We start from the raw sequence: 22,323 nt of genomic DNA, 5'->3' as shown, positions 1-22,323 counted from the left end.
TTTAAAACAATTCTATTGTATCTGCCATCACAGTCTCCATCAGTAATGAATTCCACATTTGAACTACCCTTACTGTAAAGAACCCTTTCCTTTGCTGATGGCAAAATATCCTTTCCTCCAAACATAAGCGAGGACCCTGTGTCGTTTGTACTGCCATTGGGATGAAAAGTTCTTTTGAAAGCTCTTTGTAATGTCCCTGAATATATTTGTATATAGTTATTATACCCCTGCTTAAACGTCCATTTTCTAATGTAAATACTTTAAATCTAATTTAGCTAACCTCTCCTCTTAAATCAGATTATCCATCCCCTTTATTAATTTGGTGGCTCTTCTCTGCAGTTTTCTAGTTCCATAGTGTATTTTCTATGGAGTGGTGCCCAAAACTGTACTCCATATTCAAGGTGTGGTCTTACTAATGCTTTGTAAAGGGGAAAAATTATGTTTACTTTCCTTCCATCCATTCCCTGTTTAATCCAAGAAAAGATCTTATTTGCCTTTGCATGACTTTGGGCACTATTTCTAAGCCTGCTGTCTACAAGCACTCCTAAATCCTTCTCCATCAAATGTTGTCCTAATTTATCCACCATTTAATTTGTAAATTGCCTGTTTATTCTTGCATCCCAAATGTATAACCTTCCATTTATCAGTATTAAACCTCATCTGCCATGTACTGTACATGCCCAAGTTTCCAGTCTCTCCAAGTCCTTCTGGAGAGAAATTACATATTGCTCTGATTCTACTACCTTACACAATTTAGTGTCATCAGCAAAAATGGAGACTATGCTCTCTATGCCAACCTCAAGGTCATTAATAAACAAGCTAAAATGCAGGGGCCACAGTACTGATCCTTGAGGTACTCCACTCACCACTTTAGCCCAACTTGAAAAATGTCTATTTAAGGGAGCTCTCTGTTGTCTATCCTTCAACCAGTTTTCAATCCTGCTGTAAATATTTTAACCGAGTCCCATTTGCTTGCTCGAGAGAGTCAGTCGGTCCTCGCCTCGATCCACTCCTTGCCAACATTCTAATACGGAATTATAACACAATCCCTCCAATCACATCTTGTTGAGAGTCATTTCAGGTCGTAACTGGGAACATTATTGCTAAATCTTGAAGGGTAAATATGTTGTAACTTACGGAAAGAGACAGAAATCAAACAGTGCATTAGGGATCAGTATGAAATAGATTGTATTAAAAATAAAAAGATATATATATAGATTGCACCAACTTACAATGTGTAATGAATGAAAGTTGCAAGTCGCCAGCAGGTCGCACAGGGAACACGAGGAAGATGACCTTCGGGTTGTGTAGATGTAATTATTCCTGCAGACGAGCAGCAAGGGGAAAAGTTGGTTTCATTTGTATGTGAATGTGGGAGAGCATGAGCGCGGTCTTCACACTTTGTTTGTTGTACCCTACTGTACATTGCTGAGCACATATCCCTCTGTATCACTTAGGCCCCTTACTGACAATATCAAAGTGAAACGGCCTCTCCACGTCAGAGCAGACTCAGAGTTTCATTCATTTAAACCGAGCTCAGATACTTCCCTGATACGGAGAAGCTGCTTCATACTACATTAAATAAGGGCCTCAGTGACATATTTACATGGAGCTGCATTACAGTATAATGCAAATGTTTACATTGCCAGACATTATCCTACATTAGATGAGTAGTTAGACTGATTTTGATCAGCTGTCTTGGGGAATTTTGACAATTTAAAAAAAAGCGCAAATCTAGAATGACCCTTATTACTGTAAATGGAACTCGAGTGATTCGTGATCCATATTGTCAATCCCTTTTATTTCCTCAGACTCTATTCAGACTGGACTGAGAAAGATTGTGTAATATCAGAAAAAAACATTTAGGGAAATTGATTTGTAGGAAAGATAGAACAAGTTAATTGTTTATAGTACATTTTGTGATCAAGATGAAGTCTGTCCAAGGCCAATATAAGAGTGTAGGCTTTGTGCCCAGACTTTTCCAAGGATGATTTAATTGCATTATTGTTTCATGCTAACAAACTATGCATAGGTTAAATTGGTAGCTAGGAATTACTATATGAATCCGGGTTGAGAATAGATGCGTCAGAACAGAACAGAAATACTGTACATAGCACAAGTCTGTTCCTGTTTTTAACCAGTCCGTGCCTGAATTTCCCTGAAGCTTATTGGAACTGCCTCTAGAAGAATAGATCATTTGGAACTGCAAGAAACGTGTGTCAGAGCAATTTATTAGGACAAAGAATCTGTATTTTCACACACTTGGAACGTCTATGTTCTATTATCATCACGTTTCATTTGCCAGTGATAAACTCCCAGTCAGGGCTTAAGCATTGTCCACGCATATACATTAATGGGCTTTTGTGGATGTGCGTTACTATGAAAACACCTGATATAATTTGCAAGTCATTATCAGTAATGTTCGTTATTTTTAATTCTCTTGGCTGGAGAAATTTGGGTTCCAAGTGGGTTCTTTAGGAAGGTCACTTTTTTTCCACAAGTTCATTTACAACAGGGGTAGCCAACTCCAGTCCTCAAGGGCCAGCAACAGGACAAGTGTTAAGGACATCCCCGCCTCAGCACAGGTGACTCAATTAGTGGCTCAGACAACGAAAACCTGATCAAGTGATTGATTTTAGAGAGCCTCAATCTTCCCATGCTTCATGTTATTGTAGCTGCCATTTGATTTACCATAATTTAGGCTGCTTATTATTTATAGGTGTCATGGGAGACCAGGTCTTTTAACAAATTTATACTGGGATCATTCAATAGGCAAAACACAGTAGTGAAATAAAATGGGGTTTATTTCCTGGCAATCCGCCCTTCCTCGCCCACTAAACGGTCTTCTCACCTCTGGACAGCCTCTCCTCTTTGAACCATAGACTCTACACAGACATGCTGGCGTCTATGCTGATGACCTGGCTGACCGTATAGAGTCTTATAACAAATGTATAAAACATTACAAAGTACACTTTACTAAAGTATGGGCTTTGAGGAACCTAATACTTATAAGGGAAATGGGTTTGGGATATTTGGGCTCGAAACTCAGGAGTCTGGGGGTCAGTGGGTTGCCCCGGTGTAATTCACCCTGCGTACTCACACATCATGCCTGCTCGCCTGGGAGAATTAAAGGACTACCGGTAACTTCGGCCTCCGAACTCCTGCAACCAAAATAATTGCATTTCTACCCAAATACCCCACCTAAAACTTGCACATAAGAGATTTCACAGCTCTAGGGCAAAGGAAACATGTAAACAGGAAAAGCAGGGGTCACTTTATTTTTGACATGCATAATCCCTGGTCCCTGGATTCTGGTGCTATGTAGCTACCAGGCACCCCACACTTTCAGGGGTAACCAGATGTACTTAAACCCTTATTGTGTTGCCTGGTTACGCCCTCCTGTCACAATAGGACTATTTATTCAGTGGTACATTCTGTAACTTTTGATGCTACAAAAGGCTTACAGGTGCTCTAATGGAAAACTTATGGTACAATATCCATGTTTCACCTTCTTGGGGTTGGAATAAGAATATCAATCCCACTGTCTGATGTTGATGGCATGATCTTTGCAATAAGGAAAAACGTAGGGAAACTTGCAATAAAAGTAAACATTGTTAAAATGTTTGTATATTAGCATTGAACCATCTGGGGCTTGTCGAAAATGCAGTTACTGCAATGCAATTTGTCATTGAGGCAATTCTACACCTTTTTGCCAATTCACTTTTATTATCTGTCAGATATGCAAACAATAAATAAGCTTGTACATTAAACCATCAGCAGCTGGAGGGACCTATAGCATAAAACAGAATAATGTATGGTCGGCCCTAAAGCAAAAAAAAAATGAAGATAATAGGAGATATGAAATTAGATACAAAGAGATGGGTTTTCTAATCTAAATTCTCAAATAACCTTGTTCGGTGCCATCTGACACTTGAGATAAATCAGATTATTACTCATTTGCTCATAGGGTGATATTAGTTTAATGCTTACTTAATGCCGCCTGAAATAGATGGATGTTTAATTGAACCTTGAAGATGGGGAGTTAGTGGCTCGGTAAATACTGACTGGCAGAGGTCAAAGGCCCATCCGTTAGAAATAAAATGGATTTCTTTTAGAAAGCCTCCCTAATCCCATATATATTGCTTAACACATTCTACAATATAGTCCAAGAAGCTCTGCCACGTTGTTTATTCAGTGTACTGCAGACCTTTTTGAAATGTGACTACCGATGATAGGAAAAGAGTTTTACAGAGAAGGGGCAGGAAGGGGGAAGATTCCATGTGTGACAGAGCAGTAGATATATTGTGTAGAAGTAATATGGGTTTGAGGTTATGAGGGTCACACCAGGAGGTTACAAGTAGAGATGTGCAAAAGTGTCCCAACTGTGAATTGTTTCATAATACTGTGACTTGTATACCTCACAAAACACTTCTATACAACACGCTGTATAGACACGTGCTTTGTGAGGTATTTAAGTCATATTAAAGTCATATTAAATATAACTCAATTTTCCCCCTTCTCTCCCCCCCCCCCCCCACTCTTCTTTTTCCGCCTCTTCTCTCTCTCTACCCGCCCTCCTTTTTATAATGGGGCTGCACAACTGAATGGGTTCAGAATGTATCCATTATAGCCAGATCTAATAAGAACAGCATGTATCAATCATGTACCTTTGAGCCGTGAAGCATTTGAGATGTTCCCTGCCAAAATTAAACTTAGAGGCATGGTTTGGGTTTTTAAACAATACACTGATTATATTTTCCTTTTTGTAAAAGTAAGTAAGTCATTTAAACCTTACCCTTAACATCAACCTTATGACAAAGATATAATCACTTTGCTGCATCCATCAAGTTGCAATACTCATTATGATAAGTGGTAATTTGGTAGTTCATATAAAAGAGGCGGCTTTTATGATTTCCGTAATAGAATCACTTCGGCAACATAGGATCTTAATGCATAGACTTGCACTTGCCTACCAGATCATGTCAGTTCTATGGACTGTAAAACAGTTGCTGTCCATAATGTACAGATGAATGGGCTCTTAATGTTTTCGGTGCCGGGACCGAAACTCTGCGAAAACGCAGCACTTGGGGAGATGGCAGCTGCAACACATTCCTTTCAATGGGACCCCCGCCGTGCTAATCCTCCCAGGCTGCAATCGGCGCAGTCCCGGGACTGTGCGCTATCACAGCGCCTGGAACAGTAATCTCTGCTACATCTGTAATTCCGGCAGCTTCTTCAAACCTGTCATCGATCACGTAACTCTGCTGGCTGGTACAAGTGACCCTCAATCAGTTTAGATTGGAAATGGAATAGTTTTCCATCCTAGACCTGATGCGGTTTAGGAAATGTATTTAACTATCTCGCAATTGATGGATCTCAGAAGAAAAGGAAGAAAGGAAACATTAGCTTTCGTTCGAGAACGTAAGAAAAAAAATATTCTAACAATGTTTACCAGGCTGTGCAGAAGACTTTCTTCATGCTGGCGATGTGCAGCAGCTCAAGTGGCACCACTGCCATGGTTCAGCAAATGTAGAGGGCTGTTTACTCAAAGAGAACTACATCAGATTTATCACAAAAATCACACATTTATATTAATTTTTTATATAAATCTGGTGCTTGTTTTTGTCCCAGTTTTCAGAAAGACCAACTTGCCTTCATAGTGAGCAGATGGTGAACGGTATCTTCAGTTATACCGTGGTAATCCTTTTGATTTGGTATCATGTGGGGGTCTTGCCATTCATGAATATACAGAGTACTACGGAAGCCCAAATGTACAGGGAGTGGTCATTTAAGGAATTTAATATACAACATGTGTCTAGGGACATGCTCTTATAATCTGACCATTATTTTAGATCACATGACTTTTTTCTGTGGCGTTCCTTGGCTAGATTAATATGATCTTTTATTTGTATGGCGCAGACATACTCTGCAACGCAGTACAAAGTGGGAGGGAGGATAATTACACTGTGTGACCAAATAGTACATACAGTATGTGTGAAGACAAACTGAAACAATAGAAAGGAGGTCCCTGCCCCAAAGAGCTTACAATCTAGTAGATCCTTTGTTAGAGTAATATTTTGGGAAGTTTTATCTCTAAACAGCAGAAGCAGGAGTTAGATAGGTTGGAACACGACTATAACACATAGCTATTATGCTCCATTAAATGCCATGATCTAAATTAAAAGTGCACATAGGAAATGACCTATGGATGCCCCATTTCCTCCAACTGTATCCCCATCCCAAATAACTGCCACAAACACACAGTATAAATACTGCACCATGTTTTGGGGTATAAAAGCCCCTGCTTTTATTTAATGTCCAAACCGTTCTGAAATAACCATCACAATATAAGCAATAACAAACAGAACGTGCCCATTGCTATGTATTGAGCCCACGCAGAACAATGCTTGCGACCCCTCTGCTGGCTGGATAACTCGCTCAGCCATTGTGCTATATTTTATCTTGTGATGACACCCCGTTCTTGTTAGCCATACAGGTCATTACGCCACTTCCCACCAACTCACCAAGACATTAAACCACCAGCTGCCACAGGCCCTAGTCGGGCAACCTCCCTACACCCTTCAAGCTGTGACAATGAGTAAAAACAGCCAAGTTTAAGAAGCTCGAACTCTCAACTTCAATTTATTTTCTTCTACCTTTTTTATTTTCTTATATATTTTTCTTTTCCATATGTATACTTTTTTTTTAAGGTGCATTTTAACATACAAGAAAATACAACACAGATCGCTCCGACATTTCTAACTTAAACAACTGCCAAAACCGGATACCCCATAACCCATAGTGGCAACTACCCCATCAGGGCAGGTGGGTGTGAAACTCCTCTGTTATTAAATGGTAAGAGGAAGTCCAGCCCAAGGTCACCTCACTAAATAGCCTGGGCTACTCCTCCTCTTCCTTTCCTAACCCCAGCCTTACTCGATTGACCCCATAGCAACAAAAGGGGAGATGGGGCCCCACCAGTCATGGCCACCCCTCGCCCATGGCTCATAGCTTGCTATACCCACCAGTCATGGCTGACCGTCGCCCATGGCTCATAGCTTACTATACCTTCAGTTAATTATTAAAACATGTGGAATAAAGTTTGTGTAGTTGATGGCCTGCAGGATGTAGGAAGCTCAAGTGAGCATATTTTCCATTTTTAAGCTATAAAAGAAGACTGTGGCTCTTACATTGAAACAGTGCGGAATATAGATGGTCAGTTATTTGTTATATCTTGGTAGTCATTTCAAGGAATTTACGTCATTCTTTGCAGAGAAAAGCAATCAAACTATGGATTGATCCTATACCAAGACAAGGTCAGGGAATGAGGGGGTCACTGCACCATTGCTGGTAGAAAAGTTCTCACCATCTATTGATCTAAGCAATAGGTAGTGTCTTATGAAGTTGCTGATGCTTCACTTTGAAAGTAAAGACATACTCAAATCAGTCATCTTACCAATGTATTTTGACAACAGTCAATCTGAAATGCTGATGAAACTAAGAGCAACTGAGAGCAAACTATGTAGTTATTTCTAAAAAAAAAAAAATGCCAGGCAATAGCATCCCTTAAATACCCCCCAAAGAAACCTGGCTACATTTTCCACAATTTATAGTACTGTACATACCAACAGTATCTTTTTCCCCAAAGTGCACATGAACGATTTACTGTAGTACCAAACAGTGCTCTGGACCATATCAAACTAGTCTGCACCACTCTGCATTGGCAGCAAATGCAACACATTCTAAAGTTGCTATAGGGAATCGCTTGGTCGTGGGAAGGACTTTGACAAACAAATAAAGGGTAAAAATGTTAATTTATATGACAGTCAGGTGACTTACTGTATCTCAGGTATTTTCACTTTGTACTGTAAAAAAAATATAATGTAAAAAGAACATTTAGTTTTCATAGAAAGATATTCAGATTTTGCTGGAATATGAGACATTTATGAATGCATTTGAAAAATTGTTCTTTTGAACTAATCTGATCAAAACCACATTATGATTGTAACGTGTAGTACATTTCCATATGGTGTAACTGACTTGCATTTATTTCTTTCAGGCATTTGCACTGCACAAGAAATTATATTCACCTCAACCTCTTCACCTCATTTATTCTGAGAGCCGTCTCCGTCTTTATAAAGGATTCTGCGATCAAGTGGATGTATAGCAAAGAAACATTTCATACCCAGAGGGATGGAGTCCCTACCTTTCAGGTAGACCACATTTGTGAGCAGGAGGAAAATACTCTAATTTACTAATGCAGGGGTTCTCAACTCCAGTCCTCAAGACCCCCCAAAAGGTCAGGATTTAAGGATGTTTCAGTTTCAGCACAGGTGGCTCAATCAATGTCTCAGTCCAAGACTGAGGGGCTTATGCTAGTAGCCTTCATTAAAAAAAAATTGCCTTGCCATTTAATACACCATTTTTTGGAGTGTTGCTATCACGGTATTCAGAAAGCCTCGATTACCAGTGATAGCAAAATTCTCAAAATGGGCGAGCAGTCGGCGACGCGATGATCGCTTCTTTCAAAAGGCCAAATCCAGCAATTTGTTTTAGCTGCAGAGAGAGCTGCACAGAGAGAGCTTCACAGAGAGAGCCGCCTCTCCCTGCGCAAATCTCGCCCAAAATTTATGTTCTTTAATGAAAAATGTAATACAATATAGATGAGCAGGGGGTCTCCGGAGCAGAACCCTGTTGATTTCAGGCCTGGGGACCCCCTGGTTCCTGAGATACAGGCCCCATCATGGGGTGCCGGTATCTTCTATGCATTTTATTCCCACGGTCACGTGACGTGAGACATTTAAATGCATAGGAGATAACGGCACCCCATAACGGGGCCTGTTTCTCTGGAACCAGGTGGTCCCCGGATCTGAAATCAATGACATGCGAAACGCTATGGTAATGAAGGGGTTAACTAGTCCCGCTACCCCGGTAGGCCTAACCACCCACCCTTGGGGCTACTACCCCCTTAACCTAAAACATTAGCCAGCCAGCATAAATAAAGTAAATAAACCTTTCTACTTACCCCTGCCACCATGAAGGGCATCCTCATCAGCATACTGCAGGTCCATGTCCTCCTGATGCCAGCAAGAATACAAGAAAAAATATAATCTAATGGCCCCTAACCCATTAATCAGCTTAGCGGTTAATAACTGCTATAGTAATTAAGGGGTTACCCACCCTCCCCTGTTACCCACCCAGGAGGCCTAACCACCCACCCTGGACCCACTATACCTACCCTCTACCATTGATTGGTCTAGTGGTATATCATAACCATATAATGTGGGCATGATAAACCACTATATCACTCAATGGTTAAGCTAATAAAAATAATTAAGGCCAAAAATACACAATAATCAAAGAAATACACAAGCACCTAAACACAGCAACTATAAAAGAATTAAAAAGCCTAATAGTACACATGAATAAAAATGACCTACGTGTGAAACCAAAATAGAAAAACAATCAAAATGATGTTATTTCAAAACATAAGATTTAAATTAAATAAACAACTATCCAACCAATTAAAGAAATAAAACCACTAGCCAACAAATCAATAAAAGAAATAAATCCACTAGTCAACAAATAAATCAATTAATTTAAATCAGTAGCCAACCAAACAAATAATACATTTAAAACTCTAACCAATCCTAAAATGTACTAAAAATAAGACATCCAAATTCAAAACAATTTATCAAAACGATAACCAGAAATCTAAAAAAATAACGATAAATAGAAAACAAGCATTTGCCAAAAAATGCATTGGCTTTCACTGTATTTATCTGAACCCTAAAGGGGTACACATTAATACAGCATCAGCCAATGGATAATCACAAACAAAAAAATAAATAAATACAATGAAAAAACCTGCAAAAATACATTTACATACATTCAATATTTTACTTACCTTTCGAAGTCTTCACCCTCTGACTCCTGGCATATATGGAACCTCTCTACTGCGGCATCATCACCCGCAATCCAACGCCATCCACCTTGAAGACCAGCATCAGGTTAAAAAAATCTTCTTTCTTTTATCTTCTATCACTGTCTTCTATCTTTATCTGTAATTATTTTCTTCTTTTCTTGAATATTCTTTCTTCGTCTGTCAATGCAAAATGCCCCATGGTAAATCCAAACGAATGTTGCCACGTCGACTTCTTTAGCTAAAATGAGACATATAGGCCTTATATAGGGCCTGTAACTTTACATTTTTGGGTCAGATGATAAAGATCCAAACAGATTGGACACTGTATCATGTGCCCGCCTCCTTTATTTTTGTTTAAGGATGTGACGTCCTCTCCAAGGGAGGTACGTCACAGCCTTAAAACCACATGGCTATATTACATGGTATTACTGACAATGGGATTGAAAACAATCCCATTAGTTTCTGTACCATGTGATAGGTTACATTAGTTCAACAGGATGTGACATCATCCTTTAAAGTGATGTCACAGCCTTTTAAACTAATGTAACCTATCACATGGTACAGCAACCAATGGGATTGTCTTCAATCCCATTGGCTGTAATACAATGTGATAAAGCCATGTGGTTTTAAGGATGTGACGTACCTCCCTTGGAGATGACGTCACATCCTTAAAAAAAAAAAAAAAGGCGGGCACATGATACAGTGTCAAATTTGATTGGAGCTGTATCATCCGACCCAAAAATGCGATGTCAAAGTCCTATTAATCTCATTTTAGTGAAAGAAGTCGACGTGGCAACATCTGTTTGGATTTACCAAGAGGAAATTTGGATTGACAGATAAATATAGAAGATAGAAAAAAGAAGAAAATAATGACAGATGAAGATAGAAGGTGAAAGAAGATTAAAGGAAGAAGATTTTTGTTACCTGTTCCTGATCTTCAAGGTTGAAGGCGTTGTATTGCCAGTGATGACGTCGCGGTTTGAGAGCTTGCAGATTCGCCCGGGATTCAGAGGGTGAAGACTTCTAAAGGTAAGAGAAATATTGAATGCATGTAATTGTTTTATTTCAGGTTTTTTTATTGTATTTATTTATTTTTAAGTATTTGCTTGCCCATTGATTGATACTGTATTCATCTGTACCCCTTTAGGGTACAGATCAATACAGTGACAGCCAATGCATTTTTTGGCAAATGCTTGTTTTCTATTGATTGTTATTTTTTCGGTTTCTGTTTATTGTTTGGATTCAATTGTTGTGAATTTGGATGGCTTGATTTTAGTACATTTTAGGATTGGTTAGAGTTTTAAATGTATTATTTGATTTGTTGATTACTGGTTTTATGTCTTTAATTGATTGGTTAGCTACTTGTTTCAATTAATTCTTTGTTTATTGGCTACTGGTTTAAATGTATTAATTATTTTCTTTGCAAGTGGTTTAAATTAATTGATTGTTTTGTTGGCTAGTGGTTTTATTTCTTTAATTGATTAGTTGGCAAGTTCTTTTATTTTTTGAATTGTAGTGTTTAGGTGCTTGTGTATATATTTTATTATTGTATATTTTTGGCCGTCATGCTTTTTTATTAGGTTTACCATTGACTGCTATAGTGGCTTATCATGCCCATATTATATGGGTATAATATACCACTGTGCCAATCAATGGGTACAGGGTGGGTGGTTAATTGGGTAGCGGGGGAGAGTTGATTAACCCCTTAATTACTATATCAGTTATTAACTGCTAAGGTGATTAAGGTGTTAGGAGCCATAAGATTGTATTTTTTCTTGTATTCTTGCTGGCATCGGAGGACATGGACGTGCCGGTTCCTGATGAGGTTGCCCTTCACAATGGCAGGGGTAAATTGAACATATTATTTACTTTATTTATGCTCACTGGCTAATGTTTGATTTTATAATGGGCAAATGCACTATTATCCATATGTGGATAATAGTAATTTTGCTCATTACTGTACTGTATGTGTTGGGGGGGGGGGGTGATGGGGTAGAGGAAGTGAGTAGTAGGGTTGTTGTGTGTCTTTTTGTTTATTGTGGGTAGAGGGATTGGGTGAAGGGGGTAGTTACCCCAAGGATGGATGTATAGGTTTAACGGGTGGTAGCGGGAGGGCTTAACCCCTTCATTAACTTAGTAGTATTAACAGCTAAGGTAATTAAGGGATTAACTCAATTCGCACCCCCCGCAAGGCCTAAACACCCACCAAGGGCCAAATACCACCTTCACCCACCCCGCAACCCACAATAAACCGGGCACTTGTGGTTAACCTCTTCATTGCCTTAACGGTTAGCCGCTAAGATAATGAAATTGCCTGTAAATGCATTTTTAGTGCATGGGATTCATCCGGGAGTCTCCGGTGCTGATATTAATTGGTATTAGCTCTGGAGACTCCTGGCATGAATCTGATGCAGAAAAAAATGCATTTTATTTTCTAAGTCCTCTCTCACTGCCTTATCGGCATGTTCTCACCACCTTCACGCCAACATTGGCTGACGGGAGGATTTTGAGAGGAAATCACCATTCGAGAGCCTTGATTAGCCCCGATAACCTACTCGAGGCTACTAGAATTGCACGTATGTGAGAAACTGCCTAAAAGTGGCTTATCGCGGCTTGACTGGCGATTTTTTTTGGGGGGGAATGCTGATAATGGCTTTTATCGATCAGTTAGCGAGGCTTACTGAATAGCAGTAGGCCTTTTTGGCGACAACGCCTCGATAAGTGGCTTATCGAGGCTTATAGCATAGGCCCCTGAATCTCTGATTGAGCCACCTGTGCGGAAGCTGGGATATCCTTAAAACCTGGCCTGTTGGGGGATCTTGAGGTCTGGAGTTGAGAACCCCTATACTAATGGTATTCCCATTAACATTTGCCTGCAATTATGTGAATTAGAAGCCAATGTTTTAGCCACATGCAAATGATGCACAGAAAAAATGAATGGGGTAAACTATTTATTTTTCCTATTTAGAAGCACGTTGAGAGCTATTTATGAAAGACTCCAAGTTTGCTATTGGATATTTTTCCTTTCAAAAAGCTTCTACTGTTTTTACAGATGGGGAACATTGATAAAAAAGCCCCATAATTTCAAGGATAATATGGAATTTGTAACGGCGCTTTTAAGATTAATATACTGTGTTAATGAATTTAGATACTTGATATGACCTGCACCCAGTCTGTTCTGTGTCAACAGCAAGGACAAAGGAACAGGAGTAAATTCCCCAATGCAATAATTATAAAGAAGGTTTCAGATACAAAAATCCAAATGAATGAGCTCATAAAGACACACGTTGAACTTCTTTAGAACTACCATTAAAAGTTGCAATTAAAAGCACAAACCTTTAACTTGACTCCTTATCAGAGTCACAAAAAAACAACCATGAGTAGCAAATAGCAAAAGAAATACAAAAAAAGGGAAAATGGAAAGACACTCACATTTATTTTACTTTAGTTAATCGCATCCATGGAGAGGAACATAATTGAATGTTCTCATCATTCCACTTGAATTAGTAAACATTTTTTAGCTATTTCGTACCGAAAGCAACAGAAAATCAGCAGATTTGTCTGCTAATTTAAAAAATAAAGATGTTGTTTTTTTCTGAGTAAATATATTTTGGTCTATATCTACTAAGCGCTGAATATGTGATCAGGTGTCTTCCAGCGCAGAAAGGTGTCATATGGCATACTATTGCTTAATTAATATTAGATTTCTCCCTACAAAACACATATCTATTATAAATGGATTTAAAATGTGTACATTCATTCTGGGTGGTCATCGTATAATTGGAAGTGTGGCAAAGCATGGTACTCATGATTAATGTTGGGACATCTCTTCTTCTGTAGGAGCCTGTCAGCTGCCGACTAGTCCTTGTGATGATGCATTACTGTGTGGCAGCAAATTATTACTGGCTGTTGGTGGAAGGCATCTACCTGCACACCTTGCTGGTTCTCTCCGCCTGTTCTGAACAGAGACTCTTTAGACTCTATCTCTGCATTGGATGGGGTGAGCACTGTGTTAACTTTGCAAATCTTTCGCTCTTTCATTGTAGAAGGGGTAGGGAAAACATTTTCTCTGTAATGTCCTGCAGAAACATGGTACTCGGCTTCCCTCTCCTGGCTTCCGATTAAATCCCTTTTCTCACACTCAATTCTCCTGCTCACTTTTAAAGCTTTACATTCTTCTGCCCCTCCTTACATCTCAGCCCTAATTTCTCGCTATGCACCATCCCGACTCTTGCGTTCTTCTCAAGGATGTCTTCTTTCTACCCCCTTTGTATCTAAAGCCCTCTCCCGCCTTAAACCTTTCTCACTGATGGCCCCACACCTCTGGAATGCCCTTCCCCTCAGTACCCGACTAGCACCCTCTCTATCCACCTTTAAGACCCACCTTAAGACACATCTGCTTAAAGAAGCATATGAATAGCACTGGATAATCATGGACAAATGATACATAAAGCTTGGCCCCCTGCAGACGCACTTACTAGAATTCCCTCCTACTGTCTCTGTACGTTCTCCCTACCTACCAATTAGATTGTAAGCTCCTCGGAGCAGGGACTCCTTCCTTAATGTTACTTTTACAGTATGTCTGAAGCACTTATTCCCATGATCTGTTATTTATATTATTTGTTATTTATATGACATGTATTACTACTGTGAAGCGCTATGTACATTTATGGCGCTATATAAATAAAGACATACAATACAATACAATACACCCCGATGGGCAGTGCATTGCTCTTCAGAGTTTAAACTGGATGTTTAAAGCAGCAATCCTGATTTCCTTTTTTTTTAATGTGAGTTTTGCAGGGGGTCTCCGGAGCTGCTGTGTTAATTTCAACCCCCAGGGACGCCCTGCTTCCCGGGACACCTACCTCTGTAGGGGGCACTGGTAGCAGCTTTGACTGGACAGTGTGTGGGGAACATAATGGCAACTTAAATGTACTGCGTCACACGGGCCAATAGGAAACCGTGACGTCATCCCTTGCGGCTTTCTATTGGCCCGTGTGACCAGGACCTTTAAACATCCAAAGATGCTAGCAGCATCCATTACGGAGGTATGTACACTGGGGACCAGGGGGTCTCTGGAGCTGAAATTAATGTGGTTCAGCTCCGGAGACCCCCTGCTTCCCACATATTAGAAAAAAACATGTTCTGCTCCTTTTATTCTTCCATTCATTACAGCAGTGGTTCCCAAACCAATCCGCCCACACAGACTATATTTTGGGGAAAAACAACCAATATTCTATTTAGTACATTTCAATTAAATCCTGTGTGTGTGTGTGTGTGTGTGTGTGTGTGTGTGTGTGTGTGTGTGTGTGTGTGTGTGTGTGTGTGTGTGTGTGTGTGTGTGTGTGTGTGTGTTGTGTGTGTATATATATGTATATATATGTATGTATATATATATATGTAACGGTATTTCTGGCCCGGCCTGACCCACCCAATCTCACATTGGCCCCTGTGGTCTAACCGGACCCCATTACAGTGTAGATATGCCTGATGGTGCACCTGTTGGCTACAGGACTCCTGAGTCTCCCGCATGATGGTGTGTGGGGAGGACCCGTCAGACAGGCAGCTGAGGTAGTGTGCTGAGTCTCACCTAGTTCCAGTGCAGCGCCTCCACCTCACCAGGGTCCCTGCGTCCGCATGGGGATGATCCTGACGAGGAACTCCTCGGTGGTGCAACCTCCTGTGTAATCATTGGACTCTCACACACAGGGGTTTCTCTGATCAGCTCCATCTTTATTGTCACGGTGGGCATAGCTGCCCTCCACAATGGGGTGTATTTAGCCGATCATCTCGCCCGTGCTCCCCTTTGATAGGTATGTCACCTAGATGAGGGATTCACTATTCCCGCAGGAATCACTGCCCTGTGCCAGGTCCCTGGACACAGTCTCCCATGGAGTTACTAGAACATAACTAACACTCTGCAGAACTTGAACTCCTTCCTGAACCTTGCAAGAACTTTCAGCAACTGTACTCGCCTTGAACTCTGACAGAACTAACTCTTGACACAGTGCTGTGCCTTATGTAACTTCTGAGGCTGACACACCTCTGACATCACTAACCATGGAGTCAGAGCATGCGACCAGTCCCATCCATACACAGGGCACCCCACCAGGGTGTGAGGGAAAACCTCCATGATTACTGCTGGCATGCCCACACTTACCAGGCCTTGCTGCCAGCAGGAGAGATGACTGTAGGCATTTTACATGACCGCTACATTCTCCCCCTGGTGAATCCCATCGTCCTCGCTGGGACCTAAATTTGTATACCTCTTTCCAGGAAGCACTGTAACGGAAAACATAATTAACATCACACAAATTTCCACATAATGCAGTACACATGAATACAGTCATCCGCCAAGCCCGCCCCGACCAGCAGCCACAGACCCGCGTGATGCACAGTACCACCTAAAAATAGTGATAGGGGTCCGGTTTCTTTACTTCCCTACCCCCCATATCCAGAACTGTTACTGAGAAATGCCTGGGTAATCCCCTCTCTGGTCTATATGTTACTCTATGTTTATAGATATTTCTCCCAATGGCCCATATGCGGATTAAATGTTCTATCCGTTCCGCGGCCTTCTTTCCTATCACGGAACTCCCTCTCCCCACTAGGTGCATTTCTATGGCCTCCCTAAGCCACCTATCCCGGTTGTCCTCTATCTCATCCATGAGAGGCTCAGGGACATACGGGTACTCCAACCCGTGGGAAGATTTATACCGAGCCATTATGGTTCTCTCGGCCCTACTAATTCTAGTCAGGTCAGCCTTACCTCCCCTCCCAGGCAGCACCCATGATAGGGGTTCGTCAGGGTCCACGGGGTCTGACAAAATACTGGGACCCATAGGCTCTATTTCCCTATTCTCAATCTGCAGCCATCGCTCCTGCAGCTCTCTGTCCCTCTGTTCTGGGGTAAACTCTCCCACAGCCCACCAATAGTCCACTACATCCTCTCGCCGGGTGAGGAACCGAGTGCGGTCCATCCAGGCCGAGTACCCTTCAAATAATGGGGCCCACCACCGGTTCTCCCGGAATCTGTTTGACCCTCCTGAGTCCCTGTCATCGTCCATGGAAAATACCCCTGATGACCTCTCAGACCGCGGTACAGACCACCTAAACGACCCCGAGGCCTTCACTACGGGTTGGGGTGCTGTAGTTGCCACTCTCAATTCTCCCCCTTGAATCGCCCTCCGTAGCGCCACTGCGCTGCCTTTACCCAGTCCGTCTTTCCTCCCCCCCTTGTGAATTGTCCACGTACTCCAGGCTAGGCGGTGAACCCGGTGACCGTGTGATGGGGGTAGGGGTATTAGCTATGGCGGGGGTTTGGGCATAGGGGCACGGAACGGGACCCCACGGGGTTACGACCCACTCCTGGCTGTCCGTAGACTGGTCCAAGGATGATGTCTCACCCTCCTCAGTCCTGAGTTCGTCTCTCCAATTTCTGGGCCTTGTAAGTGATCGGGGACCTTCCCCCGATCGCCGAAGTGTCGCTGCTTTTTCTTCATGGGTTCCGCCGTCGCCACCGGAAGTGACGTCCTCCCCACTACCGGAAACGTCGCCATCTTGCGTGGGACCCCCATGCGGGATCTCTTCTTCCACGACGACATCCGGTTGCTCCGCCGTCGCCGCCGGAAGTGATGCCGCCACTCCACGTGCGCTCGGGGCCTGGCGCGGCCCTTCCAGCGCTTCGCCGTCTGCTGCAACCAAGTAAGTAATAGGGCTGCTTGGCTTACCCGTCCGCAGGGGTGTAGGCGTCTCTCTCCCGTCTCCGCCAGGTCCTAGGATGGCGGGACTCCGTCGGTCGGGTCACCGATCTGCGGGGGACGTCCTGCCACTCACCCCACGGGGTGTCGTTCTCCCAGTCTGCCTTTTCAGCTCCGCCTTTACCACCGCCAGCTCACGGAGGTCCTCGTCTGAGTAATCCCCTTTCCCTGACTTAGGGGTCTCCGAGCGGGGTGACAGTCTCTTTTCCCCGAACGCGGGGGTTGATTCAGCCGCCTCGATCGCCACTGACCCAGCCGACTTGACCGGCTCCAGTCCCTTGTCTCCGGGACTCGTGCGGTTGATCCGTAGCGCGCCCGGGGACTCGGCGGAGCGCCTTGTCACGTCCACCGGGGGGTCAGCAGGCTGTATTGGGATAAATGTGGGCATAGGCCACAGGTACAAAGTCTCGCAATGAGGGCAACGTGCCGCCGTATTGACCGTGCCTCCGGGCAGCCCGCACTGTAGGCATAGCCCAACTACCGTCTCGGTATTGGCCACCCTCACCACTAGCACCCCGCCGGGCACTGAGTAGGGCTGTGTAGAGACCATTGTGCCCACAGTGGAGGAGCAGGCCATTCTTTGTACAGGAGCCACTTCCTGTACAGGTCTCTCCTTCTCAGTGGTTCCTCGCAACTGACTGATGGAAGTTGCTGGATCCGCCACTCCCTGCTTCGGCTCCTCCCTTCTCTGACAGAGCTGGAACCCGCCCCCAGGGGTTGCAATTATGGGCGGGTCCCACAGGGGAATATCATGCCCCTTAATTAAGGCCGCACCTCTCTCAGTCCTGGTGGGCGCGGTTAGCGTTTTCGCGCCAATTTCCCCACAAGGGTGGGGGTCTTTTCCCGCGGCTAGTTCCCGCCTTTTCCTGGCAGCCGCCCTCCGTGCAAGATAACCATCCTTTTTGCACGGCTCTTCCACGGCCGGTACTACTTTTTGTAGTGGCGCCGTCTGGATATCAGTCCCTGGGCCCAGTGGGTGCATTCCCACAGGCCATAGTTGAAAGTCACTCCCCCTGGTAGAAATCAGGGGAGGGTCCCATAGACTAAGCGGTTGACTCAGCACAGTTGCTGAGTTAGTCACTGTCCATCCCGGTGCAGCCATAGCTTTCGCGCCATGCCCCCCATCAGGGCGGGGCTCTGCTGTTCGCGCCATTCCCGGACAGCTTTTTGCAAGTCCTGCACCAGCCATTTTTTCTGCGACTGGCCCATGCGGTGTCCCTAGCAAGCGGGAACCGCCATTTTGATTGACTTTTACGCCCAAAAAGTCTATTTGTTTGCTCTCCTCGCGGGGTTCTCCCCCAATTATTACAATTTCCTCACACTCTTCAAGGGTGACCCCTCGCTGTCCCAAACAGGATAAAAACGGGGCAGCCACGGCCTTCGCTCCGCTCCAGAGCAGATTGGTCAATGATAACTCGGCGACAGTCTGCTCTTCAGTGGGTTGCACGCCACGGGTGCCCTCCCCATCAGCCTCTGTCTGCCATTTCATGTTCTCCGCCCCACGCGGATCCTCCACTCTCTCGTAACAGTTATCATACATGGGGCTCCACTCTGCGGGGCAGCCACCACACCGGTACAATAAAGATTAGCTTCAGATGCACCACCACATATGTACCTTATCTAGGTGTGACCCAGTGTTGCACTACCTCAGGCTAGGCTCACTCTCTCAGTGTCTGCTGTGTCTCCTTCCTCCCAGTCTGTGCTTCCTACGGTGAGTGTCTGGAATGGGCTAGGTACTCTGGCTCTGCCATGCAGTACTTGGGGCGTCTACCTGTCTTGGTCAGCCTAGCGCAGACCCTCTCCAGGATTCCTGACCATGTTAACAGGCTATCCCTTCTGGCATCCTACCAACTAGCACTGCCTCAAGGTGACTCGGTCATCTATAGCCCGGCTCCAAACCCCTCACTCCTTTCAGGCCCCTAGGTTGTCCCTGCGAACTGACAATATCCCGTCAGCCCCCTGACCACCCCTAGGTCCGTCCCCACGCAGCACAGAGTGGCAGCAGACTCTCTCCCTGTTTCCCAGTGTGCCTAGCTAGAGCCTGTCCTGATGACAGATCTGATCTCAGCAGCGCCTCCAATTGTAACGGTATTTCTGGCCCGGCCTGACCCACCCAATCTCACATTGGCCCCTGTGGTCTAACCGGACCCCATTACAGTGTAGATATGCCTGATGGTGCACCTGTTGGCTACAGGACTCCTGAGTCTCCCGCATGATGGTGTGTGGGGAGGACCCGTCAGACAGGCAGCTGAGGTAGTGTGCTGAGTCTCACCTAGTTCCAGTGCAGCGCCTCCACCTCACCAGGGTCCCTGCGTCCGCATGGGGATGATCCTGACGAGGAACTCCTCGGTGGTGCAACCTCCTGTGTAATCATTGGACTCTCACACACAGGGGTTTCTCTGATCAGCTCCATCTTTATTGTCACGGTGGGCATAGCTGCCCTCCACAATGGGGTGTATTTAGCCGATCATCTCGCCCGTGCTCCCCTTTGATAGGTATGTCACCTAGATGAGGGATTCACTATTCCCGCAGGAATCACTGCCCTGTGCCAGGTCCCTGGACACAGTCTCCCATGGAGTTACTAGAACATAACTAACACTCTGCAGAACTTGAACTCCTTCCTGAACCTTGCAAGAACTTTCCAGCAACTAGCCTTGAACTAGTACTTTCCAGCAACTAACTTTTAGACACAGTGCTGTGCCTTATGTAACTTCTGAGGCTGACACACCTCTGACATCACTAACCATGGAGTCAGAGCATGCGACCAGTCCCATCCATACACAGGGCACCCCACCAGGGTGTGAGGGAAAACCTCCATGATTACTGCTGGCATGCCCACACTTACCAGGCCTTGCTGCCAGCAGGAGAGATGACTGTAGGCATTTTACATGACCGCTACATATATATATATATATATATATATAATATATATATATATATATATATATATATATATATATATATATATATATATATATATATATAAAATAAGAGTCAGTCAGCTGGCACTCTATATAGTGGTATATAGTGGGGGTGCTAATCCCATATAGAAGATACAAATCATATTACCATTCTTGCATCAAGTAAAGAGAGGCAGCACTCACATCCAGAAGTGTAAAAGATAATTGTATTCAAGGCATGTACAAACAGACGCCCAATCCACTTTATACAATACGGTATTAAGGAGATTGTCGTTGCCCCGTATCTAATTTGATCACCTACGTGGGACTGAACCTGTTGCTCTGTTATTAACAATTGTGAATTTACTATTTTTTGTCTCAATCAGTGAGCATTGTCTTTTTTATACGGATTAAAGAATATCAAGTTTTTATTAATGGAATGCGCACTTTTCATTTTTTTCTTCTTACACAATCTTTATGGATGTGTTCCTCCTTTAGAAAAGCATCCTTTACTCAGCACCTTTTTCTGGATTTACCTACAAATAATAATAATAATAGCATGTTTTTGTATAGCGCTGCTAGTTGTACGCAGTGCTTTACAGAGACATTTTTGCAGGTCCCTGCCCCATGGAGCTTACACTCTATGTTTTTGGTGCCTGAGGCACCTTGTTGCGCTGAGCAAAAACCAGAATACAAATAGTGTATGTAAAGTACAATTAATGTACTTAATAGTATATACTCTCAATAATGACTAATGTTATACATATACAAAATAACAAAGTGTGCAAATGATAGCCTATAACATACAATGACAATATTAATTGGTAGATTGTGAGTAAAAAATTATATAAAAGAAATAAATAATAAAAATGGTAATGTTAAAAATAAAAGAAAATGTCCATATAAAACAAAATATTAAAAATCAATACTATGACCTGTAATAGGTCACAAATCTGTTAAAACGGATCCTGGCAGCTTTCTTCTTGGGCACAACAACCTCCCTTGACACAACCTAACAAAAAAAGAGAAGAAAAAGCGCCCGATCTTCGTGTGATAACGTATATAAAATTTTATAAAACATGGACAAGACGATTCAAAACTCACAAAAATCCAAAGGTAACAGTGGCGGCCGCCTTGAGTCTAAATCGGCCGCCACCGCGGGAATTTTTAAACCGCGGGCAGACGCGGGCTTTTTTTTTAAAGTTTCGGCGCCTGCGGCGCTTTCATTGTTCAGCGCCATTAGCGCTGAACGGAGATGCGGCTGGCGCGCGGCCGCGAGGTGAGGCTGGCGCGCGGCCAAGTTCGGCTGTTAAAGCAAACAGCCCCGAACAATTGCGGGTAAGCTTTAGAATAAGCTCAGCCGCAACAGTAACAGGCAGCGGCGGTTCATAGCAGCCTTGGAGCATGAGTTGTACTCATACAATGCCTGTTACCTTTGGATTTTTGTGAGTTTTGAATCGTCTTGTCCATGTTTTATTAAATTTTATATACGTTTTCACACGAAGACCGGGCACTTTTTCTTCTCTTTTTTGTTAGAGAGAGATATGTGTGTGTGTGTGTGTGTGTGTGTGTGTGTGTGTGTGTGTGTGTGTGTGTGTGTGTGTGTGTGTGTGTGTGTGTGTGTGTGTGTGTGTGTGATTGATGGGATTGTCCCCTGTAGGTACAGTAGTGCTCCAGAGCTGTCGGCATATAAATATGAATTGAATCAGTTTTCTTACATATAAATTATTCCGGT

The 22,323-nt window shown here is 43.3% G+C and overlaps 1 protein-coding gene across 1 annotated transcript in view; it reads left to right on the top strand.

Moving 5' to 3' along the window:
• GLP1R (glucagon like peptide 1 receptor) overlaps window positions 1-22,323 on the top strand; it is a 309,769-nt gene that overhangs the window by 127,816 nt on the left and 159,630 nt on the right. Inside the window, exons 7-8 of the mRNA XM_075595108.1 lie at window positions 8,060-8,213; window positions 13,766-13,925. Of these exons, the coding sequence (XP_075451223.1) occupies window positions 8,060-8,213; window positions 13,766-13,925 (314 nt within the window). The remainder of the gene's footprint in view (window positions 1-8,059; window positions 8,214-13,765; window positions 13,926-22,323) is intronic.

The sequence above is a fragment of the Ascaphus truei genome, chromosome 4, assembly GCF_040206685.1.
Source record: "Ascaphus truei isolate aAscTru1 chromosome 4, aAscTru1.hap1, whole genome shotgun sequence".
Taxonomy (NCBI): Eukaryota; Metazoa; Chordata; class Amphibia; order Anura; family Ascaphidae; genus Ascaphus; species Ascaphus truei.
The sequence above is the reverse complement of the archived record's forward strand: the minus strand, read 5'-3'. Positions and strand labels throughout refer to the sequence as shown.